At 38.6% G+C, this 17860-nt stretch overlaps 1 protein-coding gene across 8 annotated transcripts in view; it reads right to left on the bottom strand.

Moving 5' to 3' along the window:
* Positions 1-7096: 7096 nt before the first annotated feature.
* The window catches only part of BRD9 (bromodomain containing 9), a 60970-nt gene continuing 50206 nt past the window's right edge, over positions 7097-17860 (bottom strand). For 5 of the 8 annotated variants that reach the window (XM_032237345.1, XM_032237347.1, XM_032237348.1 and 2 more), the window contains exons 13-17: positions 16690-16728; positions 16279-16350; positions 14812-14917; positions 12806-12973; positions 7097-8226 (exon numbers count right to left, since the gene is read on the bottom strand). In XM_032237345.1, the coding sequence (XP_032093236.1) occupies positions 8129-8226; positions 12806-12973; positions 14812-14917; positions 16279-16350; positions 16690-16728 (483 nt within the window). In that variant the 3' untranslated portion in view covers positions 7097-8128. The remainder of the gene's footprint in view (positions 8227-12805; positions 12974-14811; positions 14918-16278; positions 16351-16689; positions 16729-17860) is intronic. The other 3 variants (XM_032237350.1, XM_032237351.1, XM_032237352.1) reach the window with 1 other exon arrangement.

The following is a 17860-nucleotide window of genomic DNA, read 5'->3' as shown; positions in this document are numbered from 1 at the left end:
GTATGTGTTTGCACTTAATAATTTTTATAAACTATCACTATTTATATTAACATAATTCACTGTATTCTTTCAGATTTTTTAACTTTAAAGGAAAAAATACTTTTTTCATCCATTTTAAAGCACCAAACTTTTCTTTAAAAACATTTCTAAAATCAAAACATTCTAATACATTTTTAGCTTCTTAACATATAAACAGTACTTTATATTTAACTTTCAATAAAATTCCAACTAACTCCAATTAACTCATTACATTTATATCACTCCCTCCAAGTTACCCTCATTGAATATTTTTTCCTTCTTGTATACATCCTTTTTAAAACTTTAAACTTTTCTTTAACTAATACATCTTTTTCTTTAACTTTCTTTTAACATACTTTCAAATACACTTTCAATAATATTTTACAACTTTAGGAATTAGTTAAGCATTATATATAAAGGAAAAAATGCATTTTCAAACTTTAGATTAAGACTTTCGTTCAATTACAAATATCAGACCGAAAAAAAATTGATCCCAATTCCAATTGACTCCATTAAGTTTAAGTCATTCTTTCCAGCTTGTCTTCATGGAATAAAATCTTTTTTTTCTCTGGATTGTTTATCAAGCAGTTATAAGCTTCTCTTTTTCTCAAGGACTTCTTAACTTTGATAATGTCCTTGAGGAAAAAAAAGTTCCAAACTTGTCCTTTTAAGAGTTGCAGATTTTCTTGGGCTCTTCTTTCAATTGTGTTGGGAGGTTTAAGATATAAAAAATGGTATCAGGTTTATATTCTAAAATTGCAATTGATTCCTCTGCTTTTGTTAGGTACTTATGAAATTAGCTCCATGATTTTGTAACTTTCTACCCATATCTGCATCTCTGAAGTACCGTAGTTTGAGAAGATTTTTTTAACATCCTTGCAGCATAGCTGATCTATGAACTGATGGATTTTATTTAAAGATTTTTAAAATACATCTCTAATAATTTGTTCCTCAATCTTTTTAACTTTATCTTCAGTCAAAGAGTAGCTTTTTTGTAAGTCACTTAAGAATTGCTGGCCAATCAGGATTCATAAAAATCGAAAAGTATAGTCAGCTACAGCAAAGCAGACCAAATTACAAAAGTAATAAACTAGAGCCATAACTTTCTGTCTTATATTTCTCCATCGAACTGTTGGAAGAAATGTCCTTCTGGGTTCAGTTCCAAGTGGGGAAGAAGACACAGGAAACATGGAGGCTGCTTAGAAAGATGGTTTAATGGTGGACAGGATCACATGGCTTGAGGTCCTGGGGAAAAAGGTGATCACATGCTTCCAGATGTTGGGTGAAGAAAGAAGAGAGCGAGAGGAGAGGCTCCTTGGTTTTTAATACTCTGTTCGCCCCCACCTTTATTTCTTGTTCCTGTGTAAGAAATGTATTCTGATTGGTTGGCAGACTCCCTTGGGGCCATGCAGAGGCAACTCTCTAGGCTGTATCCAGGTTTGGTTGAGTTCTCAGATGCCATGTGGTGAGTTGGGCAAAGGGCTAATGCCTTGATTCCATTCCTTGAGCTGAAGGGGAGGGCTCTTTGTTATGTAAATAGATTGGCTTGGACATATTAATGGCCCATTGACAAAAGTGGGGTGGGCAGGAAACTGCAGGAATTTACTTTGTGTTTAAAACATGTTTCACCATTTTCACATCCAGGAAAATATAATATTCTGCCTTTTCAATATTTGCTAGGATATTTCATTTTTCTAGGAGAGAAGTGGGTTTTAACTTCCTACAGAACTTTAAAAAAAGATACTCCACACTTCCTTATTTTAGCTTGCCTTCAGCATCTTTCTTCCTTGTGGTTTAACAATGAAGAAATCCCCAAAATGGCACAGATCTTCAAAAAGAAATAACAGGCTGTGACTAAAAAACAAGCTTTTAGCTTAATAAAGATAAATGTGCCTTAAAAATGACTAAGAAATGAAAGGCATAATTTATTGTCCATTTGAAAAATAAATTTCAAAATAGCTGCTTCTTCAACAATGAACTGATTGTAGCCCTGCCCCCCCCCCAGCTGTCTGCACATCTGCTGCTTTGAAGCACAGCTCCAGAAGGGCCTGGGACAATTCTTCACAGCTACATGACTCTGCCTATTTTACCCTAATTTTCCAATACAGCTGATCCACCATGGCCCTTTGTCCACAGCTCATCCTCCACCCGTCATATACTACTGCCACTTCTCTGCTACTTCTCTGAAGCTGCCTAATCGTGGCCGATGCGTCACAATCTAAGTCTTCACAGCCAATTTCCCCCACTGATAATTAAACTCACCTCTGGTGTTTATAGAGCACTTTTGGCACATGCCTCAAGGGGAGAGGCACAGGGGGCATTGGCAGGAGTGCTGGAAAACACTGGTGGTTTAGGGGGTACTAGGAGTGCTGTGGTGTCACGTTCAGCAGCACTATTTGGATGGTGGAGGAAGTGGGTGACAGAGAGGCTTTGCCAATAATGTCTGGAAAGCATGGGGAGCAGCTTTATATGCAACATTTGGATAGCACAGGGTGGGAGATGAAGAGAATGTCTGAAATGTATTATTATTATTACCAGGATCTATAACCTACTTTTCCAGTGAGAGACATGAACCAACATGCACAGTCCCTCCATGGGTTTAAATCAAACACCAATGTTTAATTGCATTTCATTGATTTGGCTGGGATAAACTTTGGGGTTGACCATGGAAGGGTGCAAAAAGTGCAAAGAAGAGCAACTAAGATGATTATAGACCTGGAGACTAAAACTTATGAAGAACGGTTGCAGGATTTGGGTTTGGCTAGTCTAGAGAAAAGAAGGACTAGGGCGGGCATGATAGAGTATTCCAGTATTTGAGAAGTTGACACAAAGAAGAAGGGGTCAAGTTATTTTCCAAAGCACCAGAAGGCAGGGCAAGAAACCATGGATGGAAGCTAACCAAGGAGAGAAACAATCTGGAATTAAAGGGAAACTTCCTAACAGTGAGGACAATTTGCCCTCAGAAGTTGCGGATGCTTCATCACTAGGGTTTTAAGAAAAGATTGGACAGTCACTTGTCTGAAATGGTATACGGTCTCCTGCTTGAGCAGGGGGACGGACTAGAAGACCTTCAAGCTCCCTTCCAGCTCTATTCTGATTGATTGGGTGTTTGTTTTGGGATGTGTCTCTTGCTGGAAAGGTTTCAGGTTGCTCCTGGCTTATTTTAAAATGATTCCTAGTGTGGCTTCCTGAGGTCTGTGGATCTCTATCATTTGGATCCTTTGCTTGTCTTTACATAATGATGTGTTTAATTTTGCATGCTTGTTGGCCTTGGGAACTTTTGCTGGTTGGGGGCAACCGTTTGCCTGGGTGTTTGGAGAAAGTAACTGCTGGGGTGGTGATCCAACACCTCACCCTTCACCCTGTTTTCAGGGCAGCTGACAGATTCCTCCACCCCTAGTGCAAAGAACTTCACAGTGCAAGGAAAAGCAAATGCAACTGATGTTTCGGATGTGGAAAATAAAAGGAGGGGCAGTTCCTGAATGAAGAGAATATTGGGTCAGGGGGAAGAGGTATATGGGGAAGGCATGTTCAGGCAGTATGGAATCATTGTCATAGTGGAACCGTATGGAGGCTAAACCCTCATCCTTCAAACCGAGATGATGGTGGCATGCAGGAGGCTACTCATTGCACCTGACAACTGTAAACACACATATTTTGAACTTCCCTCCCTGCTCCCCAACTAATGGGTTTTTCCACAAATTGTGTACATTTAATGCACAAAATGTGGTGATACCACTGCTGGCAAAATCTGTCACCTCTTACCCATGCTATCCAAACACTGTTAACAAAGCCCCCTCCCACCTAAATGCTGCCTGTCACCCCCCTTCCCTCACCACCCAAACCCTGCTGGTGAACGTGACAGTATAGCTCCCCCTAGTCCACCAACAGCACCACTGTTTTCCAGCACTACTTCTGTCAATGTTCCCTGTGCCTCTCCCCATCAGGTGTATGTCAAAATTATGCTAGAAGTTAGAAGCACCAAAGGCATCTTTAATTATCTTTGGGTGGTGGTAGTGGTGGAACAGACGTGGATAAAAGGCGGCGGCGGCGGCGGCGGGGGGGGGGGGGGCAGCCATGCTGGAAAACCTGTGGTGAAATGGGCAGGTTATGTGGCCATGGAGAATTGTCCCATTCTGGCTCCTGAAGCTACTTGCAGACTTTTGCTGTATCGGAGGATCTTGTGGGATAATTCTAGGACTTTTCCCAGGAGAATCATATAAAGGAATGCCAGTTCCTTCTGTTGGCATATTGAAAAAAACTACAGTCCAGGGGAAAAGCCTTCAGGGATCCTTTTCTGGGTGTGTTGTCAGTTAGCTATCTTTTTACCGAAAGTGATTTATGAAAATGTTGAAAAGCACCAGACTTAAGAAAGTTTCTGGAGGCAATCCACTGCATGCTTCCGTCCACATAGATATAGATCTAAGGACTACATGCTGAGAGCAGTTGGTCAGCCAATAGCGAATCCATCTGCTGTTGGTACTATGTCTTATTATACTATATCTACAGCATTTTGCTGACCTATTAGACACTTTATCAAAGAAAGCAATAGCATTTTTCTGGCATGACCTATTTTTAACAAACCCGTGCTGCTTCCAGTAATCACCTTGTTCATTTCTATGTTCACAAATCCACTGCTTGATTAACTTTTCCAGGATTTTCTCATGTATTGATGTCAAGGTGATTGACTTATAATTTCCTACATTCACTTTTTTTACCTTTTCTGAAGATTGGAACTATATCACCTCTTTTCCAGTTCTCTGACAGTTCCTTGGTGCTTCAGGAGCTCGCAAAGATTTCATTAAGTAGTTTTGAGAGCCTACCTGCCAATTCCTTCAATTCCCTGGGAGGTAAATCATTTGTTCCTGGAGATTTGAACTTCTCCTAAACAAATAGATGTTCTCTTATTAATTCCTTGCCTATTTTTACCTGCATTCCTATTCTGTATCTTATTGTGCTGCTTTTGATAGGTAGGACTATTTTCTTTTCCTTTTGGGTGAAGACAGATGCAAAGAAGGCGTTACGCAGTTTGCCTTTCTCCATGCTGCCTGTAACCTTTATGCTATCATTTCCCATTAGTAGATTGATCTTTTCCTTGACTTTTTTCTTGTTCCTTACATATTGAAATAAACTTTGTTGTTGTTGTTATTTTGGCATTTGTTGCAAGTCTTAGTTCATTCTGAGTTTTAACCATTCCGACTTGGTCATTGAACATTTGGGCTTTTTTCTGGTAGCCTGCTCTAGTTACATGCCCCTTATTCCACTTGTCCTTTTTGTCTCTATGCAACAGAATAACAGAATTGGAAGGGACCTTGGAGGTCTTCTCATCTGGAATCTTTTACTGTTCTCTCTCCCTCTGTGGTATTGTTATTGTGTGGCTCTTTATCATTTTGTTTTTCAGAGATCCTAAGCATCATGCACTGTTTTTCCTTCTTAAAATTCTCACCCATGGAACCCTTTCTATCTTAGTTTGTTGAAGCTGGCTCTCTTAAAGTTTAAAAGAGCCGAGTTGGCGCAGTGGTTAGGGTGCAGTACTGCAGGCCACTTCAGCTGACTGTTATCTGCAGTTCAGCGGTTCTAATCCCACCGGCTCAAGGTTGACTCAGCCTTCCATCCTTCCGAGGTGGGTAAAATGAGGACCCGGATTGTTGGGGGCAATATGCTGACTCTGTAAACCGCTTAGAGAGGGCTGAAAGCCCTATGAAGCGGTATATAAGTCTAACTGCTATTGCTATTGCTAAAAGACTAATCTGACTTTGTTCAGCTATCTTTCCCTGTATTATGCATTATGACACATTGAAGTGTATCCGGAGACCAATAGGCAGCCAGTGCAGCTCGCGGAGGATAGGTGTTACGTGGGTGAACCGAGGTGCACCCACGATCGCTCGCGCGGCTGCATTCTGGACAAGCTCGAGTCGCCGAATGCTCTTCAAGGGCTGCCCCATGTAGAGCACGTTGCAGTAGTCCAGTCTAGAGGTCACAAGGGCGCGAGTGACTGTTGTGAGAGCCTCCCGGTTCAGGTAGGGACGCAACTGGTGCACCAGGCGAACCTGGGCAAATGCCCCCCTGGTCACAGCCGACAAGTGGTGTTCAAAAGTCAGCTGTGGGTCCAGGAGGACTCCCAAATTGCAAACCCTGTCTGAGGGGCGTACTGTTTGACCCCCCAGCCTGAGAGATGGAACACTTGGCCAAAGTACAGAAGGCAAGACAAGAAATAATGAATGGAAACTAATAAACAAGAAAAGCAACTTGGGATTAAGGAGAAACAGTGAGGATAATTAACCAATGGAATACCTTGCCATCAGAAGTTGTAGATGGTTATTTGAAATGGTATAGGGTCTCCTGTTTGAGCAGAAGGTTGGTTTTGAAGATCTCCAAGGTCCCTTCCAGTTCTATTCTGATTGATTGAACAAAGAGTCATTGGGGAAGTCAGAAGAAAGTTGCAAATAGCAATGATTTGACCAGGGAATGCAGTGATGATTGCATTTGAATTTGCTTAGCACAGTTACATGATATTGTGTTTATGCCAGTTTGATTAGCAAACAGAATCTCTGCCCTAATTAATGTCAATAAGAAAGCATTATCTGTATTCTGTATCTGTAATCTCAAACAAAATCAATATTAGTATCTTACATAAAATGCACTGAGTTTAGACCACATATTTTAAAAGGAAAAAAGACAACAAATATTAAAATACATTATTAAATAACAAATGAAATATATTAGTAATTATTAAAATTAAATTAAAATATCACTCATCTTTACAAAGCAGAAATTTGCTACTTATTGTAAAGCAGTAAAATATTGTTTAGTCATGAGTTCTTGTAGCAAGAAAAAACGAAGCAGATGCCGAGGTGGCGCAGTGGTTAAATGCAGCACTGCAGGCTACTTCAGCTGACTGCAGTTCGGCTGTTAAAATCTCACTGGCTCAGGGTTGACTCAGCCTTCCATCCTTCCGAGGTGGGTAAAATGAGGACCCGGATTTTTGTTGGGGGCAATATGCTGACTCTGTAAACCGCTTAGAGAGGGCTGAAAGCCCTATGAAGTGGTAAGTCTAAACTGCTATTGCTATTGCTATTTTGATCTTCTCCATTTAACCGGCATATTGTTGCATACCTCAGCCACTATGTTGTTCTGTGTACAAACATACTGCATTGACATGCACTCTCTGGCTCTTCATGGTTACCCTAACCAATATTTAGAATCATCATTAGTGCCATCATAGCTGCACATAAGAATTAGTCTTACAAAAATGCTGCGCCAACCCGCAGAAAGAAATCCTGCAAAGCCAGACAATGGTAGAAAGCTGGGGCCTTCCAGGACAAAAAAAAGAAGAGGAGAAGCAAACAATACTTCATGATGAGTTAATGTAGGCTACACAAAAGAATTCAGCAGCCCGCATGCAGCTCTTGGGTCACGTTTGCAATCCCTGCTATAGGAATCTTAAAACTACAATATTAAAGTGATGCATATATAGCACATCATAATTAACTCAAGATGACAAATTATGAACTAGCTGACAAATTATCAACTGGAAACTTCAGAACACAAGTATACATTTATTAATATTTGGAATATTGTTAATATTGAATGTATTATTCTAGTTTCCACATAATGTTTAAAAATCATTCAATATCAAATTTCAAACACTTAATTTTAAAAATTCCCAATGAAGAGTCAATACCTTTCTTTTCATCAGGCCATCTTGACAACTGATAGGAGGGCAAATATGAAAACTATCCTATGTCTAAAACTTATATTACAAATAAAATAAATTTATCCTAACAAAATTTTACATAGACACACTTGTACACCAAGTATGCGTAACAATCAAAAAGCATGATAAACAGCTAGTTAGCCATTTTTTTATAAAATTAAACAAGTTTTTCTTTTCAAAGTACATAATTTGTAACTCCTTCAGCAATGTCCATTGCACATACTGCTAAAATATAGTTTCTGGTGGTACCAATACCATGACGTTTTTTATCCAAGTAAAATGTATACATGTTACTAAACATTAATTCTTTTTTGAAAGTTGGGGTTGAAATGTGTACTGTTTCATGGGATTCTATTAACTGTTATACAGTTAATATGTACAGAATATCTGAGATTAATTATTGGTATTTGTAGATTCTGGAGATTGAAGAAATTCATAGGGGTCATGGACCATATCTTGCTGCTCTCCTATACTTAGATGAGATGGGCTTCCTGTGTAAAACATGGACAGAAAATAATCAATAATTAATATTAATTATGAGACATTTTGAAAGTTTCACTTTTTAAATGTCTTATCACAATTTTTAAATGAATATGATCCAGACTATAATGTCAATTTTATTAATTGTCAAAAAAGTTGCCAAATTTAACAGTGCAGAGAAGGCTGGAACATTTTTTATTGTTTACTCTTTGGAATGCCAAGAAAGTTCTTTTTTTAAAGCTGTGTAAAACTTACTATTCATATTACATTCTAGTTTTTCTATATTTCAGATTCCAAAATAGTGGTTTTTGTTGGCCTTACCTTTGAAAGTTAAAGAAAGCTCCGAGAGCTACAAAAATTGTCACAGATCGTTAAAGAATATCTTAAGTACTTCTGTGTTAAGTACTAGATTTTGTGAGACTATAATCATCCCAATTTGTTTAGAGTTGAACACTTACTGGACAGATCCTGTGGAACTGACTGTGGAGGAGGGTTTGCCCTATTTATCTAGAAGAGTTTAAGCGTGTGAATCTTGAGAAAGTGGACAAGGTCCTTGGTAATATTAGTGGTACTACTTCTTCATATTTCTTTCCCAAGGAATCCCAGGAGTTAGCTACTGGCTGGATGCAAATGGTGAATTCATACTCGAGTTAGACGGCTATCCCAAAGCAATGGTACTGTATGTCTCCTGTTCATTATTGCATCATATTCTTTTGGGATAAAGTGATGGTATGGCAATGTTTGCACTCAATCCGGATAAGACCGAGTGGCTGGTGTGTTTCCCTCCCATCAATTGGCCAAGTATTCCATCTCTCAGGCTGGGGGGTCAAACAGTATGCCCCTCAGACAGGGTTCGCAATTTGGGAGTCCTCCTGGACCCACAGCTGACTTTTGAACACCATTTGTCGGCTGTGACCAGGGGGGCATTTGCCCAGGTTCGCCTGGTGCACCAATTGCATCCCTACCTGAACCAGGAGGCCCTCGCAACAGTCACTCATGCCCTTGTGACCTCAAGACTGGACTACTGCAATGTGCTCTACATGGGGCAGCCCTTGAAGAGCATTCGGAGACTTCAGCTTGTCCAGAATGCAGCCGCGCGAGCGATCGTGGGTGCACCTCGGTACACCCATGTTACACCTATCCTCCGCAAGCTGCACTGGCTGCCTATTGGTCTTCGGATACGCTTCAAGGTGCTAGTCGTCACTTATAAAGCCCTTCATGGTATTGGACCTGGGTACTTGAGAGACCGCCTGCTGCCAATTACCTCCAACAGACCGATTAGATCCCACAGATTAGGCCTCCTCCGAATTCCATCCACTGGCCAATGCCGACTGGCAACCACCCGGAGGAGGGCCTTCTCTGTGGCTGCTCTGGCTCTCTGGAACGAGCTCCCTGTGGAGATTCGAACCTTCACTACCCTCCAGGCTTTCCGCAAAGCCCTTAAAACCTGGCTGTTTCGGCAGGCCTGGGGATGATGAGTTCTTGTCCCCGCTCGAATGGTGTGGTTGTTAATTGTTTTTAAATTGTGGTATTGTTTTTGTCCATGTCTTTTTTTCCTATTTGTATCCCCTCCCTCCCCTGACTTGATTTGTGAGCCGCTCTGAGTCCCTTCTGGGAATAGGGCAGCATAGAAATATAATAAATTCAATTCAATTCAATTCAATGTTAGGGGGTTCTGAAGGAAGTGACTTATCAGGATCCTTTTCAAACTGATCTGGGTTCAGCATAGAGACTATGCTTGTGCATAGTGAGAACAGGATGGGCCATTATGACCCTATTGGTTCTGCCTGACTTCAATGGCATTCAATAAAATCAGTCATAACATCCCTTCTGAACAATATGATAATCTCAAAGGGTTGGGAATGATAGCTATTATCTATGTTTCTCAACTTTCTCTAAAGCTTATTTCACTTGCTATTGATAGGTGAAGAGACATCTAATCCAAGACCCTTACTATATAGAACCCCACTTAGTTTCATCCTCTCCCCATTCCTATTTAACATCAACATGAGGCCGGTAGATAAAGCTTTCCATACGCATGGGATCAGAAATCATCGGTATACAAATAATATCCATCTTTATATTGAACCCTTTAGTTCTTGGCAGAATCACATTTCTCCAAGTAGAACTGATACATTTTGGGAATCCTCCTTAGATTCAACAAGTAGGTGGCAGCCATGGCCCAGAAGGGCTTTTGCATAAATCTGTCCAGAGTAACCTTGAATTGTGAAATGGGAAGCATAGAAACTTAATAAATAAATACATCCCTCTGAGATGCTAGTTGCATTATTTTTTTTTGAATGGGAGAGTATTCTTACAGTTACTTATGCTGTGCTGTATCTTCTCTTTGAATTATTGCAATGTGCTCTATATAAGGTCAATTACAGGGATAGTCAACTACCAACTATGTGGAAGCTGTGATTGGTCCAGAATGCAGCCAAGTGAATGTTTCTGGGTATTTCCTCTTTTTCCCAAGTAACACCTCTGCTCTGCAAATTGCACTGGTTATGTTATAATCTGGTACAATTCAAGGTGCTGGTTATCACTTATGGAACTCCATATTGCTTAGGATTTAATAACCTGTATCTTTTATTATCTTTTACTGTATCAATTATTATATTTCTTCTGCTGTCTCTGCCCAACCAGAGTTGATGAACGCCAAGTCAGGCTGTCAAGCACTACAATCCTGTTGGATTTAGGAAGTGCAACTTTTCCATTAATCTGTATAATACAGTATTCCTGAGGCTTTTTCCAAGGCATTCATAAAGCTGTGAAAAGTTGTTCCAGAAGACTTTGCAATAAGATGCATGACCTACTCTCTACTAATTAAATCCTGATTGTTATAATTGTTTAATGTTGGTTATCCTCCATCATGCATGACTATGCATTACTTTTGTTTTCTGTTTTAGAATTTTATAATTATTTTAATCTTAATATGTAATCCACCTAGAGTTACTCTGATAATTGAAGTGACTTGCATCTAGAATTATTGGATTTAAACAAGGTTAAATATTAGATAGGTAGTTTTAATATAATAAACCATAAGTATTTATTAAGTTATTGCAGTCTAGACTATATAGTAAACTGTTCATTTGAGGAAGAAGTAAATTAGATGTATGTAGCATTAGAGAACTAATTCACAATGCAGTTTTATCAAGACATGATTTCTGGGATGCATTCATAATTGACTGAATTTTGGCTCAGCAAATGTAATTTTAAGGACATGTCTACATACTACAGCTTTCCTCTCATCTGCAGAATATAATGAGATTAACTAACTTTGGGTTTTTCTGATCTGGTATTTTCTCCTGAGATAATCTTTCAGTGGCAATGGTGATAATGTAATAGCAGTGTTAAAATCTAGCCAATTTTTACTGACAGGTTTTAGCTCCTCTGCCTGTAAGTATGCCCCTTATTTCAACTTTGTTCATGGCCATTTTGATTTGTGCTGCTGGTCTGATATGACATGATTGCTATAAAAAATGGCAGACCAGGATTTCTCCAGTCAGACATATAACAATAGATGCCTGGACTGGCAGATGACTATGCTGTGTCTACATGCGTCTGATTGAAAGGTGACTTGAGAAGTCCTGGTCTATCAATTCAATTTTATACAAATAAATGCTCACAGAGATTTAGCAGACAGGTTACATTAAGATCACTATAGCATTTATTCTGTTGAAAGGTTCTGCCTCATAATTAAATTTACCACTCCATTCATCTAACGTATGTTTACTTTCTCCTATTAAGAGTGAGCCAATAATCATTAGAAGCAGAAACTTTTCAGTAGCATTCTGGAATGATGGAATAAATTCCAAGAGTAATAAATTATTATACTGTAAAATATAACTTTTATAACATATTTTATGTTTCTTTATATTACCAATAATTTTGTTTGAATGTTTATAAATGTTTATTTGGAACTATGAGAGGCCCATCTCAATTAATTTGGTGAAATAATATTAAATCTATATTTTAAATAAAAATCCATAAAAATTTAGAAAAACTAAATTTTAGTCAAATTTATCAATCTGCATTTATTTAGAATTCAGTATTTATATTCTGTCATTTGAAATATTTCTAATGTACCATATTTTTCAAAGTATAAGACTCATTTTTTTCCCTGAAAAAAGAGGCTGAAAATTTGGGTGCATCTTATACACTGAATACAGCATTTTTTGCCTCCCGAAATCCCGCCCCCTTCACCAAAATAGCTGTTCAGAGTGCTCCTGGGGGCTGGGGAGGGCAGAAATTCTCCCCCCCAGCAGGAGCACTCTATAAGCCTCCTAAAGGCTATTCATGTCCTTTTTTTTTAAGGCCAATTTTGTGAGGTTTGCAGAGTGCAAAAACTTTTTTTTTTAAATGCCTCTTGGTGCATCTTATGCTCCGAAAAATACGGTACCTTTATGATCAAAACAATCTATGAGATAAGGAAGTTGGGAATGAGAAGAAAAAAATAGTCTACTAGATGCTAGACGAAGAAACCAGCTTTACTTATACACCATGAATATACTTCATACCCTCATAATCTTACAAACAACTTTTAATGAAAATAAAGAGTTTGGTAATTATACTGTTAAACACATTTACCTAGGTGATGTTGTTCCCTTTCAGAAGCATTAGAGAGGGAACTGAGGTTGGAGGAAGGCCTGGATCCTATTCTGTCAGTCTGTACCTCATGGAGGTCCTGTAATAATTTAGTTGTTTCATCCAAGTGTAAATGATTGTCATCATGATCAACTTCTTTCTTTACTTTACCTGTTAGCAACATTAGATTATTGAGTACAAAAAGAATTTGAGATAGTTTAAGAAGTTAAAATCAAAAAGATTTGTTATTCCATCAGTCTTATATAATGGTAGATAAAACTGATATATGCTGAATAAAATGTAAGAATAAGGCTAATATGGACTAAGTTGTATAGACACTTCTCTGGCTACTGACCAGGGGATGGGCTCCAGATCCCATTCCAACCCGTACGATTGGAATGGGCCCGGCGCCGCCCACATGAATATGAGCGGCACTTGCACACATGCATGCAGCGCACACATGCGTTGTACCTGCCAGCGTTGCTCCACAAGCCTCTGCAATGCTCCAGCTGCTCAGCGGAGCATCGCACACGCGCTGTATGCGCGTAAGCACCAAAGGCTTAAAGCACAGATAAGGAGCTTGGGCGGGCGGGCGGGCCCTCTGGAGCACCATACCGGAACGGTACCCAGTGCTCCAGGCAGGCTCCAGTACGAATGTACCGGGGCATACCGCCTGCAACCCACCACTGGTACTGATCCAGCTTTTTATCCTTCCTGATTTTTAAGAGGCTCCACAAGCCTCTGCAACACTCCAGCTGCTCAGTGGAGCATCGCACACGCGCTGTATGTGCATAAGCGCCAAAGGCTTAAAGGACAGATAAGGAGCTTGGGCGGGCGGGCGGGCCCTCTGGAGCACCATACCGGAACGGTACCCAGTGCTCCAGGCAGGCTCCAGTACGAACGTACCGTGGCATACCGCCTGCAACCCACCACTGGTACTGATCCAGCTTTTTATCCTTCCTGATTTTTAAGAAACAATTGTTTTAAACAAAGCATTTCTGATTTCCTTATATATAGACAATTTCAATGCAATTTTCCAGATAGTTATGATCCACTTAATTATCTACCTTTTTAACTAAACTTCTGGACAGACTATAAGAAAGTATTTATCAAATGTCTAAATGAGATCAAGATATATTATATTCCACATTCTATTAATGAAATTATCCAACCAAAAATTCAAAAAGGTATGCTGATTTCTAGTGATCACTTTATAATTGTCAATGTATCAATTACTCCATGATGCCTTTAAGTTATCAGTTCCCAAGCTCCTCCTTACATGAACGAGTACATCGCCATCTGAATCTTTTAAGGACTACATAAAATTGGGAATCAACAACTTGGTACCTGTGATCACCATAATATAATATATGTGATGACCCATTGATGGTCTTAATAGATCCCCAAATTAAACAATTATGAAATCCTATCAGATACTATGTTATGTAGCTGCTAAAAATGCAAAATTCTTCTTAATATGTTTTTCTATCTTATGATTTGATTTACATATTCTTTTCTGAAAAAAGGAGCTGTTACAGCTGAGCATTCTTCCCAGCAGTTTGGATACAATAAATTGCGTAAGCATATATTAGCAGTGGGAGCAGTGATAGGCTGCTCGAATTAGCAATTTAAACAAAATAGATGACTATTGGTTTAAATAACTGACAACTGACCTGAAGCTATGAGCATCTATAGAAGATGCTGTTTTTCTCAGAATGCTCCATCCCTTTCATTAATTTACCCCCACACCCACAAGTTATTAAATTATAACCACAAAGAGCATATGCAATTATTACATAGTTTTTACAATTCTATCTCCCTCCAAGTACTGCCATCTAGAGTAGAAACCATGATTTTCATAGCAAAGCATTAAAAGGAGTATTGTATATATTATAAGGTTTATGTCAAAACCCAGCAATTCCCAAACATTTTAATGGACTAATGGAACAGATAATGTATAGCACTGTATTTTTACCTTCAGTGCTAAACTACTGCATATGAACACCTACCTAATGAACTCAGCATAGATATATCAAGTGACATATCTGAATAGGTTTTCATAGATAAAAAGTCCAAAACAGAACTATTATTATTATCTCCAATGGCTTCTCCAATCTGGAAAAAAAACAAAGAAAATTATATCTATGCAATGGATTAATTAGCTATAATAAGTATTACTGTGCTGAAAGCTGTTATCAATTCAGTATTTAGTAAAATGTAAATAAAGTTTCAACAACATAAAATGTTTAATTCTTTCTACATAGCAGCCAAATGAGAAAAAATATTTACTATGCAAATATGCAATTATTTTTTATTTGCATATCTAGGGCTAAAAATTCAGTAAAGTGCTATTTGCAACAACTTTTTTATTCAGGAACAAATTTTATGTTTGCAGAATCGTTTTGAAACGTATGTTTGTTCAACACAACTCCTAACCAAAAGCTGTACGGATCACCCTACTTTCATATATACAACCTACATTACACCAATGAAGTTACAATTTACACTTTCTGACATACATTTTTACCTTTTTGTTCCTTAACCATAACTTCTAGCATTGAGTCATCAACTTGACAAGATCAAACAACTTTCATTCAGATCTACATTTTCTCTTACATTCACCTTAGAAATCAGGGATAACACTGATAGGCAATACGTTGATTACAGCTGCCCATCCTTGCTTTGGTCAATCAAGGTGTCCACAAAATTTTAATAGACACAGATATAATTATCATCTTTTCTGGGCCTTGTCACATGTAACATCCCTTGTACATATACTGTAAATCATATGAAACTAATTAATTTGAGCTTGCGGATAGTGTACTTAAGTGCAAAAAAGCTCAGTTTTACTCCAAGTCTATTTGAACTATTGTGTGCAAGTTAACTTATGTTGCTAAGTGAGACATTTGTTAAGTGAGTTTTGTCCTACTTTACAACTTTTCTTGCCACATTTGCTAAGTGAATCACTGCAGTTGTTAAATTAGTAACACGATTATTAAATGAAACTGGCTTCCCCATTGACTTTGCTTGTCAGAACATTGCAAAAGGTGATTACACCCAGGGTCACTGCAACCATCATAAATATGAACCAGTTGTCAAGCATCCAAATATAAATGACATGACCATGGGGATGCTGCAATGGTCATGTGTGAAAAATGGTCTTAAGTCACTTTTTTCAGTCCCATTGTAACTTCGAATGGTAACTAAAAGTTGTAAGTCAAGGACTACCTGTATTCCTGACCTGGATCATCTGCTGACCTATGACCTGCATGTGTTTTGTGTGTGCACGCGCTCGCGTGTGTGCATGTATATGTGTGAGGGGGGGAGGGGGGAACAGAGGAAGAGTGATAAAGAATAAGGTCTGTAATCTTAAAAGAAAAAAGGAAAGGAAAATTAAAAAAGAGGTAGAAAATGCTAAGAACCAACTATTTGAAATAATAAGTTAAGAAAGAATTAAACTTAAAAAGAAATATTACCATATTTTGCTTGGAGTCATCTGGGCAAGTATTACATAACTTATGTTCTTCTTTTATGAGGACTGACGGAACCTAAAAACATCACGTTTAAAGCTAATTTATACCTCATAATCATTTTCCTTATGGAACCATCATTTTTGCATCACTAGAGTTACAGCAAGAAAATAGTATGATTTTTATTTAAGGGACTTCAAATAATTTAATAGGAAAAATCATGGCAAAATTACATACATTTTTTTCACCCCAAACAAGCATAAAATTTAAAAGTGTTATAAAGATCAGGAATACTGGTAAGCAATTTTACTATAATACAACTATTATCTTCATTTATTATATAAATGAAATCTTTGTTCCATTAAAGAAACAGTATTTTTTTTACAAGGTGAGGTTTAGAGATGCAATGTTACTTACTTTGAGATCATCTGGTGGCTTCATTGGAATGTTTCTTCTCTGAAAATTATAATAGTAAAAATAAATTTTAAAATAATATTGCTGTTTTTCTGGTACAGTTAGTCTTTACTGAACAACTAATTGGATTTGGAGTTTTCATCACTAAGCAAAACATTTATTAGGGGAAATATAATGCTCCACTTAGTGACAATAGTTCTGGTCATTTTGGTTGCAGTAGTTAGGCAAAGTTGTCGGGCTTCTCTTGCCCTGTGTGAACAGTTGGTTTGGACCTGTTGCCTCCTCTCCAAGCTCCATTCAGCAAACAAGGCTGTACAGTACTACCGGTATAATGCTTTCTTCCACTTCAACTTCCCTTCATTTCTTCCCATTTCCACCCTTTTGTTCACCCAGCACACCTACTCCTGCCATCCTCTTTTAACCTCCACTGTCTTATCCCTCTTCTGCTGGCCCAGGATCCAGGTGCTAGCTGAGGGCATGGTTCTAGGACATGTTCAGTAAGAACAACAAAGTAGCAGACTCTCACATATCAAAGGGAGCTTGCTGGGCCATCAAGGAAGGAAAGAGGGATGGTGTTGGTGGAAGGAGCCAGGTGGCAGCACTGTATAAGGCTGTTAATCGCCCAGGGAATTGTTGGCCCTACTGTTACGTTTGCTGGCTCTATACTGCTGCCTCGTCCTAATTGAACTGGCAAGCTTTTTGCAGACATAGCTTCGCCATCCTACTACACTCACTGTGCGCATATCCCAGGGCTGAATCCTCACCCAACCCTGGATTTTGGGCCAACATTTAGAGGAAGAAGTAAAGGTCTGTTGAGGGGAGGTAGCAGTGGAATGCAGAATAGCCAAAAGGATAAAGATGTGAGGAGACAGATGGATAGGGGAAATTGAAAAACACTCTGCAGTCATAAAGGCAGACCAATTGCAAGCACCTAAATTTTTATTTATGACTGCAGGGGTATTGAATGGCCAAAACTTCAAGAACTGGTTATGGCCGCCATTACTACAGCACTGTCATAACTCTGAATGATTGCTGAATGAATGGTTAAGCAAAGACTACCTGTAATTTACAATAATTTGATTCAGTAAGAAAATTAAATTTCTTAGACGCAGTATTTGAATTATATTGAAATTGAAAATGTCTTGTAAGATCCAATCTGGGTTCGTCACGAGGC

Source organism: Thamnophis elegans, chromosome Z (genome assembly GCF_009769535.1).
Source record: "Thamnophis elegans isolate rThaEle1 chromosome Z, rThaEle1.pri, whole genome shotgun sequence".
NCBI lineage: Eukaryota > Metazoa > Chordata > Lepidosauria > Squamata > Colubridae > Thamnophis > Thamnophis elegans.
The sequence above is the reverse complement of the archived record's forward strand: the minus strand, read 5'-3'. Positions and strand labels throughout refer to the sequence as shown.